General features: G+C 46.3%; 1 protein-coding gene across 3 annotated transcripts in view; it reads right to left on the bottom strand.

Annotated features, from left to right (window-relative positions):
• Window positions 1-27,742, bottom strand: part of EEFSEC (eukaryotic elongation factor, selenocysteine-tRNA specific) — a 246,450-nt gene that overhangs the window by 150,045 nt on the left and 68,663 nt on the right. For all 3 annotated transcript variants that reach the window (XM_082746939.1, XM_082746941.1, XM_082746940.1), the window contains exon 2: window positions 8,149-8,356. In XM_082746939.1, coding sequence (XP_082603065.1) covers window positions 8,149-8,356 — 208 coding nt within the window. The remainder of the gene's footprint in view (window positions 1-8,148; window positions 8,357-27,742) is intronic.

Genomic DNA, 27,742 nt, shown 5'->3' with positions numbered 1-27,742 from the left:
CAAAACATAACGGCGTGTTGGGCTGAGTAGCTGGCCCTTTCCCAGGCTCAAGAGAAGCTGGCCTTGCTGATTTCCTGAATACGCCACACACTGGAGATCCTGGCTTCTAGAGGCAGAAGTAAAGTTCAGCAGCCCCTAAGGGGACAAGAGGCCCCTCTTGCCCGAGTTTCAGGTCCAGACTGGTGTCTGTGTTCTAGGAGCACAAGAGGCTCCAACCAGAGATGTCAGAAAGAGCCCTGGGCCTAGCCCCACAGCTCAGCAGTGCAGGCAGGAGCTGACCTGGAGCACATTCAAATGCTCCTCCTGTTCCCAGCACCCACCACTCCTCCAGACTCCCCGCACAGCTGTAGGACATCACAGTTCCAACCAAGCTCAGACATGCTGACTGTGCATGTAGGCTGACCTTCGACAACACAGAAAAACGATCTAAGATAAGTTAAAAAAAAAAGTGTGCGTGCATGTGTGTGCGCATGCATGTGTGTATAACTCATGTAAAAGACATAAAGAAATAAAGCACAGGTTTCCCCAGTCTCTGAAAGTAGGCCATTCCTCTGAAACCTTCTGTAAGGCAAAATGGCATAAAGTGAAAAAGCAATTACCATTCGTTTATATAGAAAAATGAGTGTTCCCAGACCCAAAACATAACCTCTCCTAGGTTATTCTGATACGTTAGGACACATCTACTTACAGATGTACAAAATAAATAGACATAAGGCACAGATGCTCAGAGACACAGTTCAAAGTGATGGCAGCTGGAGGCTGAGAAGCTGAGTGTAGTTCTCAGGGAAGGGGCTTGGCAGCACCACTCTAAGGACAAGCTGCGAAGCAGACGCTGTACACTATCGTTGCTTTTCGTCTTTTCTCATAAAAACAAAAATCCTCTTCTTCAGATTTCCCTCAGTTAGCAAAAGCACATACTAATAAGGTAGGTCTTGCATGAAAGCCAAGTGGTGTAATGCAAACTTTTTGAAAAGCAGGGGACGGGGCACATGGGTGGCTCAGTTGGCTAAGCGGCTGCCTTCGGCTCAGGTCATGATCCCAGGGTCCTGGGATCGAGCCCTGCATCGGGCTCTCTGCTCAGCGGGGAGCCTGCTTCCCCCTCTCTCTCTCTGCCTGACTTTCTGCCTACCTGTGATCTCTGTCAAATAAATAAAATCTTAAAAAAAAAATAAAGGAAAAGAAAAGCAGGGGACACTTGTGTAAGTTGTTGGTTTGGAATAGTGAAATTCAAAATGGCTGGTATTTAATACTTTAGTTTTCTAACCTGTCAACCCAGACACAAAGCCTCCCCCCCCACCGTTACTATGGGAAATCCCTGGTACGACGCTAGGCACACAGTAGGTGCTCCACACCTTATGGCTATTATAGCTGAGTACCTACTGTGTGCCATCAAATGCTCCCTCAGAACGTATGCTGTGAGGCTAAACTTAATCAGCTCAAAAGAAGAGAGACCGACTCAGAAAGATAAAGAGAGTTGCCCAAGACCACACAGCTAGTCAGCCACAGAGCTAGTAGGAAACACACACCTTGTAAGTCAGCTGGGCAGCCGCCCAATCACTTGAGACTTGGCATTCCACTCAACTCCAGGGAGGGAGGCAGGGCCAAGGGAGCCCCGGGTGGGCTCTCAGCAGATGGCCTTGCCTAAAACAGAAATAAGGAAACAGAAAGTGTTTAAAAAGCAGAAGGAAACAGAGGGAGTCTGGGAGAAAGATGCATCAAGGATGCTGTCAGATGATAACATTTAGTGGGAAAATAAACAGAAAAGCCTAGAACACAGAACAGTGTCAATGTTGTGATAACAACTACCTCAAATTATGTACATGTGGGAAAGACTGACAGGGATCCTAGGGAAAGAACACTTTAATTTGATGCACCGGGGAGATTGTGGGTACATTTTTATCTTCTATTTTGATTTCTGTTAACATTGATAAATGCTTATGCAAGAGTAATTTTAAATGCTTTCAGAGATAAAGAAATCACAAAGAAAAACAATCAAAGAGTTTGACTACACAAAAATTAGAAACTTCTGCATGTCAAAAAAAAACTAAAATGGAAAGACAACCAACAAATGCTGAAGAGTTATTTGTAGCAAACATGACAGGCAAAGGGTTAATTAATAACAACATCTTTGTTAATCTCAAACACTCCTAAAAATCAAAAGGAAAGCATTAAAATCACAAGAGGCAAAAAACAAAATGTATAGGTCTAATTCAAACACACAAAAGCACAACTATTTTAAACACTTAAGGAAAAATGTTTAACGTCTCCACTAATTACAGAATTACATATTAAAACAAGAGTAACATACCATTTCTACCCAACTAAGTTTCAAATATATTTTAAAATTAGAAGCCAAAGGTAGCTTTGAATACATCTGTGTAAACAGTGCAAACCCTTTTGGAAAAGAAGAGGGGAGTGCACAATCACAGATCTGAAAGGACTCGTGCCCTTCAATGTCTCAGAAAGAAAAAACCCCAAAATACGGAAAATGTTTAAGGATGGTCAAAGATGTTCACCCCAGGGTTGTTTATTTATAAGAAGGAAAACTTACACCAATCTAAAAGGCCTACAATGGAGTGATGCTCACATGAGGAAGGGCTATACAAAATGTTAAATAATGAAAGCAGAAATCAAAAATGCAAGTAGCTCATGATTAAAACTACATGGGTTTTTTTTTTAAAGATTTTATTTATTTATTTGACAGACAGAGATCGCAAGTAGGCAGAGAGGCAGGCGGGAGTGGGGGTGGGAAGCAGGCTCCCCGCGGAGCAGAGAGCCCGACGTGGGGCTCAATCCCAGGACCCTGGCATCATGACCTGAGCTGAAGGCAGAGGCTTTAACCCACTGAGCCACCCAGGGGCCCCACAACTACATGTTTAAAAGGAAGAACTGAATTCAGCGAAGCCGCAGGGCACAAGATCAACACACAAAAATCTGTTGCATTTCTGAACTCCAGCTGAAAACAATCTGAAAAGGAAACTGAGAAGGCAGCTCCATTTATAATGGCATCTAGAAGAATTAAATACTTGGGAATACACCTAACCAAGGATGTGAAAAACCTATATAATGAAAACTACAAAATACTGATTAGGAAAATTAAAGAAGATCTAAACAAATGGAAAGGCATCATCATGTTCATGGATTGGAAGACCTAACACTATTTAGATGTCTGTACCACCCAAAGGGATCTACAGATTCAATGAGATCCCTATGAAAATTCCAACAACCATTTTTTGCAGAAAATGGAAAAACAGATTCTCCAATTCATATAGGAACTGCAAGGGGCCTCAAACAGCCAAAATAATATTGGAGAAGAAGCAGAAAGCTGGAGGACTCAACGTTCTAACTTTGAAACTTACTACAAAGGTAAACAAAGTAGTGTGGTACTGGCATAAGGACAGACACATAGACCAATGGCACAGAACAGAGAGCCCAGAAATAAACCCACACATGTGTAATCAATTGATTTTTGACAAGAGTAAAAGGGGAAAGGGCAATCCTTTCAACGGTGCTGGGAAAACTGGATAGCCACGTGCAAATAACGAAGTTCGGCCCTTAACTTACATTACATATAAACTTATACCATATATTAAAATTACCACATATAGAAATAGATAAAAGACCTAAACTTTAGAGCTAACACTATAAAAGTCTTAGGAAAAACACTTGGGAAAATCTTCATGACATTGGATTTGGCAACAACTTCATGGATAGGACACCAAAAATACAGGAAACAAAAGAAAAAATAAATATATTGGATTTATCAAAGGTAAAAACTTTTGTGCCTCCAAAGACACTATGAGGAAAGTAAAAAGTCAACTTATAGAATAGAAGAAAACATTTGCAAATTATGTATTTGACAAGGGATTGATATCCAGAATATATAAAGATCCCCTACAATTCAACAACAACAACAAAACAAACAACAAAAACATGATTAAAAAATGGGCAAAGAACCTAAACAGACATTTCTCCAAAGAAGATATCTGAAAGGCCAACTGGTATATGGAAAGATGTTCAACATCACTAGTCATTAAGAAAATGATACTGTTAAAACCACAATGAAGTATCACTTCATACATGTGTTAGAATGGCCATTGCCAAAAAGACAAGGGGTTAACGAATGCTGGTGTGGATGTGGAGAAAGGGGAACCCATTGGCACTGCGGATGGGAGTGTAAATTGTGGCAGCCATTATGGAAAATAGTATGGAGGAACATCAAAAAATTAAAAATAGAACTGCCATATGATCCACTTCTGGGAATATATTCAAAGGAAATGAAAACACTGATTTGGAAAGATGTTCATGTTCGCTGCAGCATTATTTATAATAGCCAAGACATAGAAACAACCTGAGTGTCTGTCGACGGATGAATGGATAAAGAAGTTGTGGTATCCGTAAACATAGAATGGAATATCATTCATCCGTAAAAAAAACAAGGACATCCCACCACTTGCTACAACACGGATGAACCTCAAAGGCACTATGTTAAGTGAAATAAGTCAGATAGAGAAAGACAAATAGTGTGTGATTTCAACTTATCTGAAGAATCTAAAAACACAAAAACAAAAACACAAAAAAGCAAAACCCAGAAAGAGAGCAGATTTGTGGTCACCAGAAGCAGAGGGTGGGGGGTGGGAGAGAGGGAACTAGAAAAGTTGGTCAAAAGATACACACTTGCAGTTTTAAGATAAACCTGTCCCAGGTACAATGTGATGACTAGAACTAACACTCCCACATGATATACAGGAGATGTGCTAAAAGAGGAGGTTCTAAGAGTTCTTGTCACAGGAACATTTTTTTCCTTCTATTTATTGTATTTTTATGAGAAGATGGATGTTAGCTAAACCTACTGTGATAATCATTGCACAACATATGTAAATCAAACCATCACGGTGTCATGGCTTAAACATATATTCATTTATGTCAATTATTTCTCAATAAAACTGGGGGGGGGCACAGCAAAAAGGGGGTCGGGGAAATGAGATACCACTTCATACCCTGTAGGATAACTATTTTAAAAAAGGGGGGGAATGACGAGTGCTGGCAAGATGTGGAAAAATGGAAACCCTCACGCACTGCTGGTGGGTATGTTTAATGGTGCAGCCACTGTGGAAAACAGTTCGGTGGCTCCTCAAAAAAGTTAAACATAGAACTACCACATGACCCAGCAATTCCGCTCCCAGCTATAGACCCAAAGGAAGTGAAAAAGCAGGGACCTGAATGCTATTTATACACCAATTTCAGACAGCATTATTCACAATAACCAAAAGGAAACAAGCCAAGCATTTATCCATAGACAAATGAACAAACCTTATTTTGTTTGTAGAACACTATTTGTATTCTTTATAGAATACTATTCACTAGGAAGGAGTGACATTCTGACACCGGCTATAAGGATGGGCCCTGAAAGCATTACGCTAAGGAAAATAAGTCAGACACAGAAAGCCAAATACAGGATTCCACTTTTGTAAGGTACCTAGGATAAGCAAAGTCAAAGAAACAGAAAGCAGAATGAAGGCTGCTCAGGGAGGGGTAGGAGGAAAGGAGTTCTTCTTGTTTAATGGGTACAGAGTTTATGCTGGGGATTCTGAAAAAGTTTTCGGCATAGACAGTGGTGATGGGCACACAGCTCTGTGAATGTATTTAATGCCAGTGAATCTGTATATTTGCAAATAGGTAAAATAATAAATATTATGTTATGCAGATTTTACTATAATCTGCGTAATGTGGAGAAAAAAGAGGGGTCAATATAAATACACAGTGAAAAGACAGGAATGAAATAAACCCAAATGTCAGCAGCTATTCCGAGAAAAGAAATCTTTGGGTGGCTTCCTCTTTCTTTTAATCATTTTTCTCTAATTTCCAACTTTCTTTCAATTGCTCTTTGGATGGGAAAAAAATTACATTTTTAACAGGCTTCATGTTTTCAGGTTTTGATATGTACATAATTCATCAGTCTAGATTTTTTCTTTTTTAGGTAGAAAGTTTCTTTGCTTTTGGAGCAGCATTTACAAAGGATTTACTTTATAATGGACCATAAGTAAAGGAAATGTCATTTAAAATAATCTGAAGTTCTCTGCTGCACATAAGTGAAAGCTAATGTTCTCTTACAACTCGGCTGGCCCCAAGGCTCCTGAACCTGCTGACTACAACCTGGCAGGGGGCAAATCCTTTCCAGTAGGAGTTGTTCTCCCTGCCCTCTGGGCACTGAATGAGGACAGAAGAGGTTCAGGAGGATAATTTGCCCTGGATGTGTGACTAAGTTCATAATTTGACCTTTAAGCAATAAATTAAAATAGGAATAGTAATTTAAAATGCAAGTCAGAATTTGCCTTAAATTTAACCAATCAAAGTAGTTAATATTAATTCATCCTTAATAGTATCCCAAGCCCTTCGCAGAAGGTCCCGTTTATATAGCAAATGATACTGACATTGTATTGGGTTTTTATGCAGGAGTCCAAAGGACCTGTTCTCCCCTTTCTGACAAGTAAATAAAACGGCAGGGAGATCAAATAACTCACTAAAAAGAAGATATAATTTTTTATCTTCCTTTTTACAGTCTCATATCCACTTCCGTTGGGAATAACAAAGTCTGAATTCTTATGCAACACTTATCTAAATGTGTCGATTTTATCGGATTGATGAATTTTGCTAACAAAAGGCAGCGCTAGGAAATCTTTTATGACATATTTGGCCCATTCACAGGCCTGGAGCTTTAATTTAACCAACTTGAGAATTCTGAGGGAGAGCTGCAGGTGTTAGATCTGAAAAAAAAAAATCATAAATGGGAAGGCATATCAATCTTTATGACGGGGAAACAAAAACACTCTCTACTTGCTTGCCCTCCACAGGCAGGAGAAGGAGAGGTGGAAGGAGCAGGATATTGTCTCGGGCTGCATAGCAAAGAGGAAGCTTCGCTGTCTCCCAGTGACCGCTATTTAGTATTGATCAAAAGGCGCTGGCCCGCAGAGGAAGAGAGGAATTGATAAAACAATGAGGTTTGCCAACACTCTGTGCTCAACAAGGACGTTTTCTCATTTTCTTGACCACATCAGAGTAAGTCACTCCTGCAGCCGCCTGAACAAGCCGGTGGCTCTCTGTCCCACAGTCCCCCCTCCCTCCAACTGCCCTGCAACAGTGCCCAGCAGCACTGCTACCTTGCCACCCCCATGGACCATAGCAGAGTCAATCACTCGACAAGTCCTGTTGCTTCTCCTGTTAAAGGTCTCTCCCCAGTCAGCCTCTCCTCCCTCCACAGCCTGAACGCAGACCACACTTCTCTCCCTGGCAACACCACCATACTGCCTCTCCCTGTCTGTTCTCCACTCCCCCAGATCCTCATCACCAAGCCATCCTTCCACCTGCTGCCAGCCATCTCTGGATGGGAGAACCTTTCAGCCACTTCCTTGCACAAACTCTTTAAGGACTCCCTACCTTCTGTAACACGAAATCATAAACCCGTTGCCATGAAATACTACGAAGTTCCTTTGTGATTGCCTTCCCCAGTTTCCCTTCCAACAGCAAAGTCTGCCCATCCATCCATCCATCTAATTTTACAGGTCTCTGTGACAGAAACATCCAGGTGTCCACCAAAACCAATGTCCCCCTTTTGATAACCCAGCTGTAGCTAAGCAGATGGTGAGGGGATCCGTTTCCTGGCCTCTCTGACACCAAGGCATGGGTGACATAAGCAGATAGGACTGAGTCCTCCCTCACCCACAGAATCTGTGGGAAGGGTGTGTGCCTCTTCTAGGTCTGGGAATTCCTGACACTCTGGACCCTCCTGCAAACGTGAACACAGTAGCGCCTGAGCCTGGCTACAGCCTGGCTATGCCACCCCACAGCGGAAAGACAGCAAGATGGAAGAAGCCTGGGTTTCTGAATGCTGTGCAGAGAAGAACCCCCAACAGGTCACGTTAGGAAATTACCTAGAAAATCAACTTCTAAATTTCCTTATGCTTCTGTATTTTTTGGTCTCTTGCAATAGCATCTTCGCCTTTGCCCTTGATGAGAGTAAATGCCAGGCAAGATCCCACTCACTAGGACCCACAGCTGATACCTGTGTGCCCAATCTGTGTTAATGAGATGAAGTGTGCCCCAGAGCCAGCTTATACAAGCAGACACTCCCTTCAGTAACAAACCTACTTGGTGTTCTCCAGGGTCTTCTGCATTTTCTTGGTCATTTTATCAATCGCTGCCTGTCTCTTCCCTTCAGCTAAGAGGTCTGTTTTGTTCAGCACCACGATCAGCTTCTGGCAGGCAATCTGCCCAATCACAAGGCACTCTGCTGACTGGGTCTGCATCCCTTTGGTCACATCGATGACAAGCATCATCAGATCAATGATCTGGGCCCCTGCAAGGAGAAAGAGAAGACAAGGTTAGAAAGGGAAATGGAGGAGAGGACGCTCCAGAAAGTGGCCTGATGTTTGAGGTTAAGCAAAATCAGCCAAATTAAAGTATTAAGACAAAAGTGGGTGGGGTGGGAAAGGAACAACCCCCACATAGCTCCTAGCCCCGGCTGCAGGGGAGGGACTCTGACCACCTGATTCCACGGAGTCCTCATGACAAACCACTATGAGGGATGGGCGTCTCACCTCATCTGGAGAGGAGGAAACTGAGGTCCATGAGACACAGATAGCTCACCCAGAGCCCCAGAGCCAACATGCAGCAGGGCTAGGGAACCACCAAACCCACCCATTTTACTGCCTCAATCTTCTCACTTTCATTCCATCCTACCAAGGAAAAAATGTCCAAGCAGAAAAAATCTCAGTTGTAGACTTGGTAAATGCCTAGAAATCTGCCTTGCCAAGACAGCAGACAGAAAGACCATAAAACTCACAGGGAGGCATGGGGTTTGTCTCCTCTGTGGCTCCTGCGTCTTCCTCACACGGGAGTTGGGTTTAGTTGTGATCCTCCCACCCATGGCTCCGTTATAGCTACTCACTTCTTTTGTCCTTTCTGTTCTGGGTGGGAAGCTCCTGCTCTTTCAGGGAGGGTAGGGGCAAGTCAAGGTTCAGCTACCTCAACAGTGAATACCATGTATGTGAGTATGTGAGTGAGAGTGTGTGTGTGTGTTTCTATATATATATATGTGTGCGTGCATGTGTACATATATGTGTGTGTTGTGTGTGTGCATTCTATATGACGTATGCATGCCTGGTTATGAGCATCCCCTAAATACACAGCCACACCTGAGCTGAACAACAGCAGAGGGACAAATTTCAGAGGAGTCCATGAAGGGAAACTGCCCTGACCCACGTTGGGGAGACTAATGAATGGGATGTGTCCTTTTAAATAGGATGTGCAGTCGTTTTACCAAAAAAAAAAAAAGTGCTATTTTGGGTATACAGGAATATGCAGATATTTACCCCTTCGCCCCAGAAGGGATTTTCAGGACCCAATTATCATCATGGTGATACCGAGGAAGCCTGCTCTGTGGGTAACCAATGACCCTAGCTCACCCCTGGGAAAGGAGGGAAGGTGAAGAGAGGCAGTCTTTCCTGTTGGCACATTTACCATGTGCGCTCGTCAACCACCTAGTCTCCACAACCAGTGTTTCAGACCAGGTGGGACTCAGAGTCTCGGGGTGCCTTGCTCTAGACCAATCGGCACCAAAGAACACCAGACACTAGGGAGCCTAGCTCCGCTACTAAAGCACTCTTTCCTGGCCACCTCTGACCTGTACTATTCCTCCAACATCCCCCAGGAGAAAGAGTAGGTGTCTCAGCTCTAGGCAGGCCTCAGAGTGTCCCAGCTATCCTTCCTGCCCCTTTGCTTTGCCCTCCCCAGCCCCTTCTCTACCTCACCCTGTTCCAGGGACAGAGCGGAGCTGTGATCAAAGGGGCCTGGCAGAGCAGGCCAGTGCTCACAGAAGCCAGCACTGGCATCTCCCTTATCCTACCAGGAAGTAGAGCCTAAGCCTTGCTACAGCCACGAGGGGGGATGGGGGATATACTGGTTCCATTACCTATACTTTTTCAACCACTGAGGCCTAAAAACCTCACTTCAAAACAATGAAGACCCCCATTCATATCTACCAAATCTCTGGGATCCATCTCTATTGTGGCCCCAAACCCCATAATGCACATATCAGGCCCGCATCAACCGCCCCCTAATAGGAAAAACTTGTCCTTCCCCTGGGACTTGCCCCTGTGAAATCCAAACAACCTCCCAGAAAAAACTTTCTACAACTATATGGCTGATTCATAACACTGAGCCAGGTTCAATCAGTACCACCTCTATGAAAGTCAATTCGGAAAGAGCTATCAGAATTCACATGGTCTTTGACCCAGCCAACACCACATACATGTTCGTGCTTATTGTAGGTACAGCTGGGAAACAGGCAAATGTCCATCAGCAGGGGATATGTAAAAAAAAAAATACTGTTACCTCCATGCAGTAGAATACTATCCAGCCATGAAAAGGAATGGAGAAGCTCTTTATTTACTACTACAGAACAGTCTCAAAGGGGAAGTGAGTGACAAAAACAAACAGCGGAACAATGGCATCTGTGTCAAAAGGTGGGGAAAGGTGTGTATATGTGCTGTGAGTGATCGCTTCCATGTGCATAAAACATGTCTGAAGGAATCTAAAAGAAACAACTAACTTTTGGTAGTCTGTTGGGAGAAAAGCTAGGTGACAAGAAATGGCATGGAGTTAGAAGGAGACCTGACTTTATCTTCTTCTGCACCTTTTTTTTTCATGTTCGTCATTTATTTTTTAAAAACTTTCTATTTTTTATCAATATACAATGTATTATTAGCCCCAGGGGTACAGCTCTGTGAATCACCAGATTTACACACTTCACAGAACTCTCACCATAGCACATACCTTCCCCTATGTCCATAACGCAACCAACCCCTCCCTATCCCCCTACCCGCCCCTGCAACCCTCAGTTTGTTTTGTGAGATTAAGAGTCTCTTATGGTTTTTTTTTTTTTAAGATTTTATTTATTTATTTGAGAGAGAGACAGTGAGAGAGAGCATGAGCGAGGAGAAGGTCAGAGGGAGAAGCAGACTCCCCATGCAGCTGGGAGCCCGATGTGGGACTCGATCCCAGGACTCCGGGATCATGACCTGAGCCGAAGGCAGTCGTCCAACCAACTGAGCCACCCAGGCGTCCCAAGAGTCTCTTATGGTTTGTCTCCCTCCCGATCCCATCTTGTTTCATTTTTTTCCTTCCCTGCCCCAAACCCCCCACTTTGCCTCTCCACTTCCTCATATCAGGGAGATCATAAGGTAATTATCTTTCTCTGACTGACTTACTTCGCTCAGTATAATACCCTCTAGTTCCATCCACAGTCGTTGCAAATGTTAAGATTTCATTTCTTTTGAAGGCTGCATAGTATTCCATTGTGTGTGTGTGTATGTATATATATATACACCACATCTTCTTTATCCATTCATCTGTTGATGGACATCTAGGTTCTTTCCATAGTTTGGCTATTGTGGACATTGCTGCTATAAACATTGGGGTGCATGCACCCCTTCGGGTCACTACATTTGTATCTTTAGGGTAAATACCCAGTGGTGTGATTGCTGGGTCATGGGGTAGCTCTATTTTCAACTTTTTGAGGAACCTCCATGCTGTTTTCCAGAGTGGCTGCACCAGCTTGCATTCCCACCAACAGTGTAGGACGGTTCCCCTTCCTCCGCATCCTCGCCAGCATCTGTCATTTCCTGACTTGTTAATTTTGGCCATTCTGACTGGTGTAAGGTGGTATCTCATTGTGGTTTTCATTAGCACTTCCCTGATGCTGAGTGATATGGAGCACTTTTTCATGTTGTTCTGCACCTTTTTTTGAAGATCTTTTTATTTGAGAGCAAGAGTGTGCATGCACATGAGTGGGGGGAGGGGCAGAAGGACAGAGAGAGAATCTCAAGCAGACTCCCCAAAGAGCATGGAGCCTGACTCAGGATTCGATTTCACAACCCTGAGATCATGACCTGAGTTGATATATCCAGAACCAGACATTTAAATGACCGAGCCACCTAGGTGCCCTCTTCCATACCTTTAATTTTTTTTTTAAGTTTATTATTTCTTTGAGAGAGAAAGACACAGCAAGAGAGGGAACACAAGCAGGGAGGAGGGGTAGAGGGAGAAGCAGGCTTCCCACTGAGCAGGGAAGCCTGATGTGGGACCTCAATCCCAGGACCCTGAGATTGTGACCTAAGTAGAAGGCAGACACCCAACCGACTAAGCCACCCAGGAGCCCCATATACCTTTAAATTTTAAATAGAGGCATGTACAATCCACTCAGAAATAAACAAAATTATGTAAGTACACAACTAAAGAAAGAAATAAAACACTGATCTGTGTTTTTCCCCTGCTAAGAGCCCTTGCTGTCCTCTTACTGAAAGGGAATGCGTGGTGTGACTTTGGGCCCCCCTTCTAACTCGTAGTCCAGGTACACTCTCCCTGCACTGAGCACCATGGTGCACCTCAGAGACCTTCCGGGTGCTCCCTGCCCTGCCCCAGGGGCATATGAATACACCTGTGAATACACACAGAGAGAGAGAGAGAGAGAGAAAGCGTGTGAGCCTGAGCCTAGCCCACCCCAGAAGATGTGACCTTTCCTCACGTCCTCCCACCACAAGCAAATCTGTCACCAGTCACAAGGACGTGTGGCCAGGTGTTGAGGGAGGGTGGGACAAAGCATGCAGGTGAGTGGGAGAAGGAAAGCCCTGGGTTCCCAGCCTGTGAGCCATTCTCTGGGAAGACTGGAGAGCCACCTTCACACAAAACGGTCACAGCGCCCGACCAGCTGACCCCCAACTGTAGTGGGCAAAGCAGTGCCTACAAAGGCAAGGCTACTCTATCCCATGGATGACATAAGGACTTTTCAAGAGTAATTCCAACTGCCTGGTCTCCCTCTAGAACCTAAACATCATTCCCTATCTAACGCAGACTATCACCGACCCCACTATACAGATGAGGAGTTTGGTCACTTGGTCACTTGGCAAGTAGGTGTTAGAGGAGCAATTTGAATGCTGACACCTGTTCCCACCTATGTGCCACATGGCCTGTCCTTCCGCATGGGGACCCAGCCCCTCTCCGGCCTCTTCTCCCACAGTCCTCACCTACTCCCTGCTTTATACTGAGCATCAAGTCACACCCCACGATTATCCTCACCCTTCCCTGCCCTGCTTTTGCTCCTGCTCCCCTACTCAGACTTCACCTGCCCCCGGCCCTTCCTCCCTGCTGACACCAAAGCTCAGAGCTTACAGACCGCAGCCTGGGCTGTCGGTCTGGATTTGTAGCACCCAGCACAAGACCCAGTTCGGGCACAGCCTGGGCAATCTTTGTTGGGCTGACCTGAGCAAATGATAGCTCCCCCCATGTCCCGACTCTGTTCTTTCTCGGAGATTCAGTTCCCTGTTAGTATATAACACTACCCAGGAATGCCTTTGTCTGGGCCCAGTAGCTGGAAAGGGAAGGACTCATGAATTCCAGGCATTTAGCCAAGCTCACGGATGATGCCTGTTGGGCTCCTGGGGACAGAAATGAAACTGGCCTGACAGACCCAGGAAGACAAGTGCAGCCAGGCCCTAAACTCTCAGGCTAGTCAGGATTTCCTCTGTGGCCTTACTCCAGCATCTACAAGCCGCCATTGTTGCGAGAGGCATACAGCTCTGCTCCAAAAGGCCAGGCTCTTCAGCAGACCTGTCGCAGCATAGCCAACATCAGGCACTTCTAAGGAAACCAGAGGTCACGGCGACTTGACAGGTCCCACTGAGAACCAGGGGTCAGCAGCAGGCAACTCTGCCCACTGCCCAGCAGCAGCTCTCAGTCACTCCCGCTTCTTCATCAAACTTTTGATCAGACGACAGGAAGTGACATAACTGGCCCGTCTTGTCTTTTTCAAAATCCCCAGTATTGCCACAATATGAATCAAACAGTGTCATTCCCAATTCCCACGAACCCGGAGTAGGAAACCATTCTGAGAGGAGAGGGGCACAGCGAGCGAGTGGGCGGGAAACACAAGTCAGGAACTTGCAGCTTACAAATGACCCTCTATATTTTTCTGACTATCAGGGCTTTTCATCTAGTTGTTCTGACTATAGATCCCTTTAAAGGTTTGCAGAATAATTATAACAGGGTTAAAGTTTCTCAGTACTTTAAAAAGTTGTAATTTCCAATCTGTAGATTATACATCTTAATCATTTCAAAAATAAAAAATAAAGAAAAACTCACAAAGGTCAGCATTTAAAAAAGTGTAAGTTATCTGTGAAATGTAATTTTCCTTCTAAGACTCCAGAAAAAAAAAATGTGTGTTCAGAGAAAAAATGTTTCGGCTAGAGAAACAGAACATAAAACTTGAAACATTTTAGCAAGCTCAAAATCACATCTTTAACCATAAAATTTGATTTTTTTCATCAAAAGCTATGAACACCCAAAAAAGGAGAAAATAATATTAAATCTAAAATGAAGAGAAATGTATTTTTAACTGGTGACTTACTAAATATTCAATAAACAATGTAAGTATATTGTCATCAATAATATACAACTCGAGTGGCCATGTCTATCTTATTATTATTATGACCCAAATGCATCAGAACTCCATGTGCCTCAGCGTCCTCGTGAGCTTCGTGAGCGTGAGGATGGGAACGAGCCCAGCCAGTGGGCCTCAGTGAAGACTAAAGGACACATCACGTAGGGAGGGCTCAGAACAGCACCTGGGCCATAGGAAATCTTCAATATCGTAAACAGATCTGATTGCTTTTCCTTCTACAACTCCACTGTGGCACGCACATGGTAGTCTACAGATTTGCTTCTCTTCACTGCACCTCAACCTTGCCATGTGGTTATCACAGACGAGAAAACAAAGGCCCAGAGAGGTGAAGTAACCAAGTCAAGGTCAGGAGCAAGAACTCAGTCAGAGCAATGTGAACTTGGGCCCACCGACTTCTTTCTACCAGAGCATCCTGTGGCCCTGAGCAATCCTGTGTCCAGAGTGAAGAGCTCACTCTGTACATGGTTGGGGACACATATGCATGCCCCTGTGGGTGTAGGAGAACAGCACAGCAGGGGTCCGAAGTGCCCCTCGGGGCCCAGGGCAGGAGGAAGAGCTGCAGCTCCACAATCCAAAGGTGCTATCATTATTGCTATTATTTTAATTCATTTATTCAACATATTGCTTGTTTCTCCATTTTATGGGCAAGAAGACTGAGGCTCAGGCAGGTTAAATAACTTGCCCCAAGCTGTCCAGCTACGATGAAAACCCACTACTGGATTGACACCAATATAGGCTCCCCTGCCCTGGCCCTGAGGCTCTGCCAGGAGGGGTAAAGACTTCCATCACAAGGCGGCCACTTGGCCCCCTTATGGAGAGTCCACTCAGGTGTGTGTCCATTTTGTGCATCTCAGTTTTCCTCCCTTTGCATACTGTCCCCAAAGTACAATGACCTTGATTTCCCCCTTTCAGATTCCTACTGGCACAATAGAGTGTACATCGGTATACTGGGGATGTCTGCCTGCCCTCCACAGCACAGAATCAGAGGGTCTGGAAGTGGAGGAAGCTTAGCAAAGAAGGTCAATGTCCAGGTGGGGAGCCAAAGGCCACATGTGGGAGGAAGAGGTGAGAGCAGGACTTGGAGGCACCCAACCAGGCATTCAAACCACAGCCCCACAGGGCGGCCTCCGCTTCCTCATCTGTAAATCAGAATCTAAACAAAGATGCCCACAGCAAGAGGCTGGCAGGGGACTCAAAGGGGTAAGGCCAGCAGAGTTCTCACTAAGCGGAGCTGCATTTAGGGCTGTCAATGCTGAGCCAAGCTCTCAGCCCAGCCTCACATTCAGAGTCGCACTGCTCCCACCCGTCCAGGAGCCCCCTACTCCCCCGCAAACACATGTGGACAAAGGAGTGAGGTTACCAACTGATGTGGGGTATGGAGAAGGAAGAGCCTGCCAAGCGGTCAGGTGTGGGGTCCCCATGGCTTCCATGGGCCTAGCACCCACCAGGGCACAGGTGGCATGTCTGACTTGCACACACTGTCTGCCAGCCCCTCTCCTCGCCCTCCCTACCTCTCTCCAGGGCCTGCCTCCCTCACTGGAGTCACATATTGGCAATGTCCCATGCCACTACACAATTGCCATGGGTCACTCTGCCCACTGTAGGATGTGCCGGGTGTCCAACAGACTGGAGGCACTGGCCTGGCCCAGCCCCTCCTGTGTGGGAACACAAAGCCCAAGGAGGTCCCAGTCACAGGAGGAGGCTCCAATGCCTGTGACCCTTGTTCCTCCCAGATGATCGTTTTCATGAACATCTTCAAAGGGAAGTTTTTTAACACTATTTACCCTCTCTGAGCTCTAGTTCCTCATCTGTAAAACAGGGACCATAACTCCATTTTGATTCCTATGGACCTGGTGGAAAATCTGACACGGAGGTTGGAGGCAGCCCAGAGGGATGGCATACTTGCAAGTGGGACACGCGAGCAAAATAACCCTTAGTGGGAGTTGCTGCCCTTTAGTGGGAGGAAAGCAGCAGCGGCCTGGAAGCCCACCTGCAGTGCCCTGGCAGGCACCGGAGAGATGCAGGGCAGGGAGGCAGGGAATCCGAGTGGCCCGTCCCCAAGAGCAGGCACCCCCCTCCCCCCCGTCAGCTTCGTAGCCTCAGGCAGACAGACCTCCTGACCTCTCCGAATCTGGGATTCCTCCCCTGTAGCCTGCCAACCCAGAGACCAACATGTTAAGAGGCAAGGGCCTGCAAAGCACGTGGCACATACTAAGTGCTCAGTAAACACAAGCTGCTATCCTATCAGTACTTGTATCATGATTCCCGGCACCATAAAAGCTCCAAAGCGACTATCTCCTTCCTGCAAAGGCCCCATGCCCTTTAAAGGCTGAGAAGAACAGAGAATATTAACAGCAGCATGGAACAAACACTACCAATACCTGCCCCAATCCAGCAGTATCCACAATAGTGTCAGTATCCACGTGATAGCATAGTGATAGTGACAGATATAGCGAAAGTGACAGTATCCACGATAGTGCCACAGGGGGCACTGGTGAGTGCCAGCCATAGCAGCAAGCCCTGTGCCCGCCAGTGGGCAGGAAGTCCTTATTGTTCTAACCCAGCCTGCAAAGTTAGGGTCCTCCACGAACATCTTTCCAAATTCCACCAGACCAGCAGGGAGACACCCAAGCAGAAGAATCTGGGCAGGCAGGACTGGACAGCTTCAATAAGTCATCAAGGTCCCACGGCACATTAACAACCCTGCCTGTCCCCAAACTCCCTACTGCCTCATACCCTGGCATTTATGCCACCTGCCGGCTCCTAACAGGCACACGGGCTCACAAGCCCCACTTGATGTGTGTTTGCTCTGCCCTAACCAAAGCTCATGAGGAGGAGACTCTCCCATTTTAATACAGAGAAATCTGAGGTCTCATCACATCACAGTAAACAGGAGAGGCAGGGCTAGAACCCAGGGCTGACTAACTTAAAAATGTCTTCCTTTTCTACTGCCAGCTGCCTCTCGGCCATTGCCGCATCTCCTGGGAACTCTCCAGCATCATGAAGAGCAAGCGGGAAAGGCCCTAAGGATGGGAGGAGGAAGGAGAGCTAAAAAGGTGTAAAGACAAGCCGCCAGTGTCCTCATCCTCCAGGACGCATCCCAAACCAGAGGCGCAGTCCTCCAGGAGGCAGCGAAAGGAGGCATTCATCAGCACCAAAAGAAACCCCGGAGGAGAACAATGGGAGCGATGTTAGCAGTGGAAGAACAGGGGAAACAACAAAGAGAGCCCATGTAAGAGACCAAGGAAACAAATACACAGCTGCTGACAAGACCAGACAAATAGAGGTGCTGGGCCCCCGCCAAAAGGAAGAAAAGCCAAAAAACAATAAACGCTGGAGACTGGTGGCAAAACCCCCACAGAGCTGAGAGAGGGCAATGGTGCGGATAGACTCATGGGCTGTGAGATTGAGATCGGGGTGAGTAGCCTTCCTTCTCTGGGCCTCCCTGTCCACATGTGTCAACCAGGGGATGGGGGTAGGGAGAAATACTCACCTGGGACACAGGGACAGCAGGCAGCCGTCTAGATAAAACTCAAGTTGAGGCTCTACCTCACACATCACACCAAAATAAATTCCCAAGGACCAAAGCTTTAAAAATAAAAATATAGGGACCTCTGGGTGGCTCAGTGGGTTAAAAAGCCTCTGCCTTCGGCTCGGGTCATGGTCCTGGTGTCGTGAGATCAAGCCTCGAGTCGGGCTCTCTGCTCAGCAGGGAGCCTGCTTCCTCCTTTCTCTCTCTCTCTCTCTCTCTCTCTCTGCCTACTTGTGATCTCTGTCTGTCAAATAAATAAATAAAATCTTAAAAAAATAAAAATATAAATATAAAACCATAAAAGTCCTGGAAGAAAACACCTGAAAAAAATTTTTATGATATTAAAACAAAACCTACCTAGAAAAGACACAAAACCCAGAAAGATAGAAAAGAAACAAAACAAAATAAAACAAAAATGAAAGACTAACAAATTCAACAACATAAAAATCAAACATTTCTGCATGGACAAAAGTATGATAAAGGCCAACAGGACTAGGGACACACCAGCCACAAAGGACTAGTCTTCTTAATAGTTAAAAAGCTTCTTCAAACTGCTAATAAAAAGAGCAATGACCCCATCCAAAATGGCAGCAATCTCTACAGAGAGCTCACACTAAGGGTATTCACTGAGCACCTCCTACTTGCCGGCCGTAGACTGATGCTTGGCACACCAGAGATGAGGACATAGGACAGTCTTACAAGAGGGACTCGCCAGCCAGTGAAGTAGGGCTAAAAGCCAACAACACATATAATACGTGAGTCTCACAGGAGAGGGGAGGATGGTTAAGAGTCCTGGGGGAAAGGAGAGCAGGAAAAAAATGGCTCAGGAATGCACAGGAGGCAGGAGAGTTACAATTTTAATTCAGGCTGTCAGGATGGGCCTCACTGAGAAGGAGATATCTGAGCCAGGACTTGGAGGAGAGGACCTGGCAGTTCACCAGGGGAAGAACATTCCAGGCAGGGGGAGGGAGCAATGCAAAGACCCTATGGGGTGTCAGGGGGTCCGGATGTCCAAGCACCAGCAAGGAGACTGGGTCAGCTGGAGGGAAGTCAAACAAGAAGCAAGGGCAAAGAAAAGAAATACACGGAGCTCAGACATATAATAAGATGCCCTACCTCACCAATAACAAGAAAAATGCAAACAGAAATGATGCTAAGGCTCTAGTTTTTTCATCTGGTGGTTGGCAAAATTATCCCACAATCAAAGGGCCAGACGAGTAATAAGTCCTTGCCCTGCCAGGTGCTGCTGACTACATACACTGACACCAAGCAACCTCCACACAACCTTGCATCACTACCCCTAATCAGAGATGAGATTAGGTCACAGGACTGGGAACAAAGGACTAGAATTCAAAGTCAAGCTCTCCCAGTCCAGTGTTTGGAGTCATCCCTTCAAACTGACGACACCCTGCCACTAAGAATGTGGAGAGACAGACAATTCTGTCCATTTGGGACATGTGCTGATAAAACCTCTTTGGAGGCCATGCTGGCAATAGCCATTGAAAGTGTGTATTGTGATCTGACAACACCCCATGCAAATGAGGCACAGTCAAGGCCATTGTTGCAACCTGTCTGCAGTAGCCCAAACATGGAGCCAGCCTAGCTGCCCATCAGGAGGGAGGCTGTTACCTACATTAAGGCATGACCACATAACAGAATATTACACAGCTACGAAAAAGCACAGAGCAGTTCTATTCCCTGAGTGGAAGTCTTGCCAACAGGGCATACCCAGTATACTGCCATTTCTACAGGTTGTGCATAAGAAAGTATCTGCCTGAAGTCACTGTCCTTGGAATTTTTAGAAGAAACTTATCACAGTCATTTGTCTCTGGTGAAGTAAACCAGGTAAGCAGGGACTAGGGTGCACGGGGGATCTACTTCTTACTGCCTTTGCTTTTGTACCTTTTAAATTTCAAACTTCTCATATATAATACTGATTCAAAATCAATTTATTTTTAAAAATTAAAAACAATTACTTACCTAAGCTAAGTAAAAGGACCAAAATCAAGCATATGAAAAATAAAACACTATTAATTCTAGCCAGACACATTTGCTGCCATAGATACGGAGCTCACAATGTTAAGTGTTAAAGCTCCAGACACCGATCAGAGAGACCGCTTTTCCTTAATGGACTCAGAGGATTTAAAGAACCCCAAAAGCAGAATAACTCTCTTGCAGTGCTTAAGGTCTCTTAATGTGATACCTATGTACACATAAAAACATCTCAGACACCATTCTTGGCATGCATCTCTTCTGCTAGGAAACTCTCCTTAAAGGACCAGACTGGATTCTACAAGTTATAACAATGCCATGTTGGGGAATGGGGGCAGAAGAGAGATGGAGGCAGACCCCATTATGTCTGTCTAGGGGTCATAATGATGTTCCGTTAATGACATTCTGTCCTTCTATAAGATCAATGCAGGAACCAGAGACTTGTCCTCACTCCCCAGTCAGCGGTTTTAAGGCTTGCTGGAGAGCAACCCCCACACCCGGGTGTACCAAAACCAGACAACACGGTCAGAGACGGTCCTGAGCATAACTAAAGAGTGGAGGGCATGTGGGAGTTTTCTGTACTATTTAAGGTCTTCTATAAGTTTGAAATTATTTCAAAATGAAAAAATAAATAAAACAATGACTGGAGTGTCAGGAAGTTGGGAAATGGAGAAAGAAAATGAAGAGCCATTGAATCCCCAAGACTACCCCATGCACACGATTTCAATCAATCCTCACAACAGTGCAGAAGGAGGAACTTATTATTATTAATGAACACTTTCTACAAACGGAGAAACTGAGGCTTGGAGAGATCTCAAGTGACCCTCCCACAGTTGCTCAGGTAGCAAACTGGAGGCCCGAAGTCCAACCCGGAGCCGTATGCTACCACACAGCATGTGCCCACCACAGGCCAAGGGAAGAGGAAATCGGGAGGTGTCAAGTTCAGAGGTTGAGACACCATGCTCCTCATTGGCGGGAAATACAAAGGAGGTGATCTTGAACGGAAGCATGAAGGAACTCAGAGAGACCTATAAGAGAACTTCCTGAGAGGCAGGGTGAGTAAAGATGCAGATGACGTCTTTTCACAGTCAAGGGGCTCTTTGCCAGAAATGTTCAGAACAGTGCTGGCAGGCTGCAGGGAGGGAGTATGGCTTACACCAGGGTTCCCTGTCCACGCACCACCACTGATCTCTGCCATGCCTATGGTTATTTACTTATGTGGGCGAAGTCGTTTTTTTGAACTCAAATGCATTTATATTTAAAAGGACTTTACATGACAATAAATGCACAAAACTCGCCATAAGTCGAAGTTAAGCATAAAGATGAACAGACTGAGAACACAAAGCAATGGGGTGCGATGCTATTGAATGCCACTAGGTAATGCTGGCTGCCCCAGCTCTGAACCAGAGGCCTGCTCATCGCCGAAAAGGGGCCAGCAAAGAGCTCATACAAAATGGGAGGGACAGGATGACAACTGGAACAGACGTGAACTTCCAACCCTGGCAAGCGGCAGTACTGATCACGGGCCAGGCACCAACCAGTTCCTCATCACCAGGCCTGTGGCCCACCCTTAGGAGGCCCCGGAATAAATACCAGTCACATTGCCCCCACTCAGGAGAAGAGGCATCTGTGCTCCCTTGGATCAAAGGGCCAAAGGGAACGCTGGCCTCTGCCACCCCCTCTCCGGATGGAGGCTGACGCACAGGTTCTGCAGGGCCATGACTCCCCACTACTTAACAGAGTTTTGCCTGTTTGCTTCTTTAAGCTACTGTGTCATAGTCTATCTAGGGTAATCTTTTTAGCTGACTTTGCACAACAGTACAACTCCTGTTCTAGAGCAGTGAAAAGCAGCAGAAAATGGAATTTGAAATGTAGAAATAAAATAATTGTGGTCCATGAGCTATAATTTGATTTCATGCTTTACAAGGAAATGAAAGAAGGCTTCCTTAAAATGTACGGTTTCTGCTCCCTCTCCCCTGTAAGCCCCCTCCCCCCCCTTTTTAACCATTTTAGGATTTCCTCTAGCACCGAAGAGAAAATAGGATTGTGGAAAATGTTCAGTTCTCAAGTGTCACTGCCACTCAGGGGCAAGCTCGATTTTAATGTGAACTTCCCATTCTGGGTAAGAGGAAATTCTTCAATTAATAAACCGGGTGTGCGGAGGCCAGTCTTTAAGGTTTAATCAATTTCATCTGTACTTAGGATAAAAAGACTGACTATTCTACTTTTCTTCCCCCCTCATTTTCCTTCTTTAAAAAAATAATAAAATGAATGTTTTATTTTAAATTCTTTGAGGTTCGTATCTCCTGTTTCAGGAAATATTGTCTATTTCATGCGGTGAGTATGAAAACTTCCCCCCTCCTTTCTTACTTGTGCTGAGAATCTTTTTTCAAAAATAACGAAATTATCCTCTGCCCTCATATACTATAACAGCTTGGGAGATGATACGAATTATACAGGATTTTGGCAGACACCTTGGAGTGGGGGGAGGGAAACTGAGAGACAAATCACCAAATATGGATGCAAGAACTTCTTCTGGACAAAACAGCAAGAGGTGGACATGGGAATGTAAATTATAAGGAAAAACCGTCCTAGAGCGGCCGAGGCAAACTTCACAGCACAAACCTCCCCTAGGAACAAGACCCCGCCCCGTGGGTCAGCCAGTCTCTCTTAAGGGTGAGCAGGGTGAGCACAGGAAGGCGGCCCAGAATTTCAGAATTAAACCAGGGAGCGTTCCCCCGCCACCACCACCACCCACCTAAGTAGTATGAATCAATATTGAGAGTGATCAGCCAAAAACACTGAAACCTTATGAGGGACAGAGAATTCCTCAATCTTTGTTACATGGTCACTTGGCACTCTGGGTTCGCTCACGTGTAGGGGCAGAGGTTACAGTCAGGCCCCCCAGTGGAGGGTGAAGAGCACAAACTCTGGGGAGGGTCAGCTCGGATTTAAGTCTGCATCTAAGCTCCACTTACCAGCTGCTTTGTCTCTCACATAATACCTAACCTCTCTGGGACTGTTTCTTCATCTGTGAAATGGAGATAAAACCACTGCTGACCTTTGAGGAAATAAGGCACCTCACACAGTGCTCACAACAAAGAAGGTACCCAGTCCACAAGAACAGGAGGACCCAGCGTTATGGGGACCTGGGTAATTCAGTGTATCCCACGTCTTCCCAATGCTTTGATCAAGGTGCCCAGGGGGAAAATGCTATGTTTTAAGTCAATATTTTCACTAAAACTCCATAACCCTAGGGCTCTGCCCTGTCAGTGTACTTTCCAATGTGAAAATGAGCAAGAGGTTCACGGTTCAGTCATGGTGGCTAAAAGTTATTGAGGGTCTAAACCTTGCTGGTCACAGTTCCAGGCACTAGTCGTCTACATATGAAAAAGTGGAGGCTCAGAAGAGTAAAGAAAGTGTTCACTAAGTGTGAGGGAGGAGGGAAGACGGGAGGGAGGCAAAAAACGGAAGCAGCCAGTAGGGTGAGGGGTGCAGAAACAGTTCGAGCCAGATGGCTCCATTCCTATGGCTAGGTCATGGTGGAGCTGCAGCCAAACCTGGGTCTGCCTGATCTGAGGCCGCTTTTGGTCCATCAAGCCTCCCCCTTGAAGTGGCACCCAAGAGGATTCCTCTTGGAAGACAGCACCCTGTAATCCTGAAGGGAAACTCTGCAGGAAGTTTCACCAGGAGTCTTTCCATCTCTAGGAGCAGGCAGGCCCTGCGTTTCAGGGTACACACATCTTCTTTTCCTATGGAGAGAAGTGAACACAAACAAGGGCAGGTGTGCAGCTCACAGTGAGAATGAGGGCCAGATGTACGAGGCTCTACAGGGAACATCCTGGATCCCACGTCAGCCTCCCCTGTCTGCATGTCTGATGAGACTTGTCCAAGAGGCTTCACTTCTCTGAGCCTCAGTCTTTCCCATCTGCAGCATGGGGAATCATATTCATATATTATTTATAGGGCAGTGTGGAGCTCACAGATCATGAGTGCAAACCTCATAACCCAGGGTCTAGCACACAGCAGATGCTTAACCATGAAGTGATAATTATCAGTGTTCTTGGACATGAGTTCTCATTCTGACCAATTCTAGCACTGGACAAAGCGCCATCCTGGAATGGAGACCGAGTGGCCATGTTCCCAAACGTCAAAACCTGACGGCCTAGGGGAGGCATCTCAAGTGAGTGACGTGGCCTAGGAACAAGACAAGGTGTGAGTCTAGAGGGAACTGAAATGCCTGGCTGGGAAGGACAGTTTCTCCTCAGCTCCAGCCCATGTGGCCAGACAGGAATGTGGGCCTGGAGTTGCCAAATCTTCTGATTTTTTAAGACTTGCCAAATCTTCTGATTTTTTAAGACAAGCCAAAAATCTGGACTATTGTATGAAATTTGCCAATTTTTAAATGTTGACAACCAATTCAAAAAAAATGTTTAAACTGTATGGCCCAAACAAAACATATCTATGGGCCAAAACTGGCCCACAGATCCCCAGTGTGAGATCTGTGTAGGGAATTTTCTCTAGAAAGGAAAGTTGGAAGAAACAGAATAAACATCCAGCTTCTTTGGCTGTTACCTGTCTGAATCAGAAAAGCACTCAAGATCAGTCGGCAGAGCCGGGAGGTTTGACAGCCCCACGGCCAATGGCTCCTATGTCCCACATTTGGTCTTGATGGGGTAGGGAAGGCAGATGCCATGAAGGGTTCATCCTGGAAGAAAAGGGTGGCATTCCCTCTGCTGTCTGGCCCCAGAGGACCAGAGCAGGGGGACAAGAGGCCACAAACTTGGGGTCAGACAAACCTTAGCTAGGACCTGTACCTGCTGGGCCACAGGGCGAGCATGGTCCCTCCCTGGCCACAGCCTCCTCCAGGCCAGATGAGAGAGGGTGCTGGGCCTCTAATGCTCCAACATTCTGGACTGAGGCCCTTGCCTGGTATAGCAGTCACAGTCCACCAACATCATACGTTTATACGGGGACGACAGAAAAGTGCCCAACTTGGCATTGAAGCAGTTCATGCAGTAAATACTGCAAATGCTGTCTTATATGTTATTTTCTCATTGGTGGAGTTTCTTTCTACAGTTTCAAGCACAGGTTTCCATACTGAGTCTCAAAATACCCCCAGTGTATAGAAAGTCCAAAAATAACTTAAGACAATGATTTTCCTGGAAGAATGAAGCAGGAAAACCTCAGAGACACCAGCTGGAATTTCCTGTAGGTCAGAAGTTGTCCTTACTGAGTCTTTGGTAGAAGCCCTTTCCATGAGAAATGAGCGTTGTCCTCAGAGCCAACATTTAATGGGATGCTCCTATGAGCCAAGCACTGTTGTAAGTGTTATGTACACATTAGCTCATTTAATTCAGTCCTCTAGCATGTAGGTGGAATTATCAACACCCCCTTTTTGCAGACAAAAACATCAAAGCACAGAGTTTAAACCACTTGCCCCAAATCAAAGAGCTAGTCAGTGGCTCAGGAACTCTGCTCCCAGAGCCCTAGTTTCTAAAGGCACTATGTTGGGGTCCCTGGGTGGCTCAGTGGGTTAAGCCTCTACCTTTAGCTCAGGTCATGATCTCAGGGTCCTGGGATCTAGCCCCGCATCGGGCTCTCTACTCAGCAGGGGGCCTTCTCTCTCTCTCTCTTTCTGCCTCTCTGCCTACTTGTGATCTCTCTGTCAAATAAATAAATAAAATCTTAAAAAAATAAAAAATAAAAAAAATAAAGGCACCGTGTTACCCTGTGTGGAGAAAGCAGTGGGAAGACCAGGGCTCCCACGAGGAACAGAGAAGAGGGCAGTGGGTTGTCCCCCCAACCAAACCAGTGTACCTCCCAGCCCTATCCACCACTCCTATGCCTCCTCAGGCTCCCTGCTCCAGCCACGTTCTTGCCCACCTCAAGATTTGGCCTTGGCACAAAGACAGGGGCCTAAAGCACTCTTTCCATCCCGTCCCTCCTCCTGGCACTTCAGCCTTCCCATTTCAGCTCAGATGTCACTCCCAGGTATTTCCCCAACTCTCACTGGTCTGGACGAGGTGGTCCTGGGTCCCATAGTGCCCGCACTGCCCAGAAGAACCCTGTCTTTCAACTCACTGGCTTCCCTGAAGCTTCACCCACCAGAAAAGGGACCAGGCTGGCTGGTGTGAGAATCCCTCACACCCAGCAACAAAGAGTAGGTGCTCACTAAATATTTACAGAGTAAAAAGAACTGTGAGGCCAGGAGGATTAAGCCTTTAAATTACGCAGAATGTCCTCTTTATTAGCAATTCAGAGACTCTCTTCTACTCTTCAGTGGTGACATTCTAGTGCACTCCAAAAACATATGTGTGCTTGCTCAGAAACAGAAAGAAAAGGAAGAAAACCTGAGCAACTAAAACAACTGTGCCAAGGACAGGACCATAGGCCTGACGATCAGGTGGTCTGGAACCTGCAGAGAGGGGGGCCTGGAGGTTGCTGAGGGCTGCGTTCACTTGGAGAAGATGCCAAGCAAACCCCTAGTGGGGGGATGGGTCCTCACATGTCCACCCCATGAATGAAGAGACGGAACTCAGGGTGCTAAGCAAACTCGTCCGCTGCCACAAAGGCAGAGCTGGGCCTCAGACCCTTTCCACCGTTGTTCAAGTGAGGGACCGTCCCTCACATGGCAGGCAAGCAGGCAGGGCCTGGACTCCAGCATTCTGGTTGTTCTGAGAAACAATGGTTGTTGCTGTGGCCTCAGACAAACAGGCCCTTGTAGAAATGGGTCCCAAGCCCCAGAGAGCCCCTCCTCTGAAGCACAGAAACCAAGGCAGGGCATTCGGGACTAGCCCCAAGCTGATGATGCTGGAAGGGCAAGGCCCTGGAGCTCCGCTGAGTGACACGCTGAGACTGAGGAGTCACCGAGCCACAGAGTGGACTTGGGAAACAGTTTACTGGGGAAGCAGGAGGAAAAAAAAAAGAGGAAGAAAAGAAGGGGGGGAAATCTACCATAAAAAGTAAGTAAAATCAGCAAAATTCCTTCATGAAAAGGGTGGAATTAGCATATGGCCTCAGCTGCCAAGTGAGGCCATTGAAGCAAGCAATGTAAATGAGTTCAAGATACAATTAGACATTTTTCTGGACGGAGACGGAGGGGACTGAAGAAGGCATGGCAGGTCACATTTCAGATGGAGCAAGAGGAACACATTTCACCGCAGAGTGGCCCGCAGAGCCCACTGTGTGAGGACCTGGTGCCAGCAGCCACAGGGACAGGGCCCAGAGGGCAGGCCAGGCCCTACTAGGGGGCTCAGCCTCCCCACTATTTTTTATCCAAAGGAGACAGAAGTTTACTGAATATGCCACAGTGGAGTGGCAGGCAGGACAGGAGAGAGGCTGTTGGCTCTCCCTCCCCAGTCCCGATTTCCCAGGACCCCTCCTACAGGACCTAACTGCAAGCCAAGCTACCCAGGGACTGAAATCAAAAGTTCACTTCTGGTCCAGGCCACACATTTATATGTGGTCCTCTGGGGGGGGGTCCCAGTTCCTGCCCTCAAGGAGCTCCCAGTCTGATGGGGGAGACACACACACACACACACACACACACACACACACATGCCCGAAATAGCAACACAGGGAAGCAAATCAAAGTAAGTTCCTGCTAAGCAAGCACAGAAGAGGGGAATTTATCAACGGGAGGGAGGAAGGAGGCCGGAAAGCCCAGAGAAGAGGCCGTTCCGGGCAGAGGACGCAGCAGG

This window comes from Mustela nivalis, assembly GCF_964662115.1.
Source record: "Mustela nivalis genome assembly, chromosome: 1".
Taxonomy (NCBI): Eukaryota; Metazoa; Chordata; class Mammalia; order Carnivora; family Mustelidae; genus Mustela; species Mustela nivalis.
This window is presented reverse-complemented; position numbering and strand designations above follow the sequence as displayed.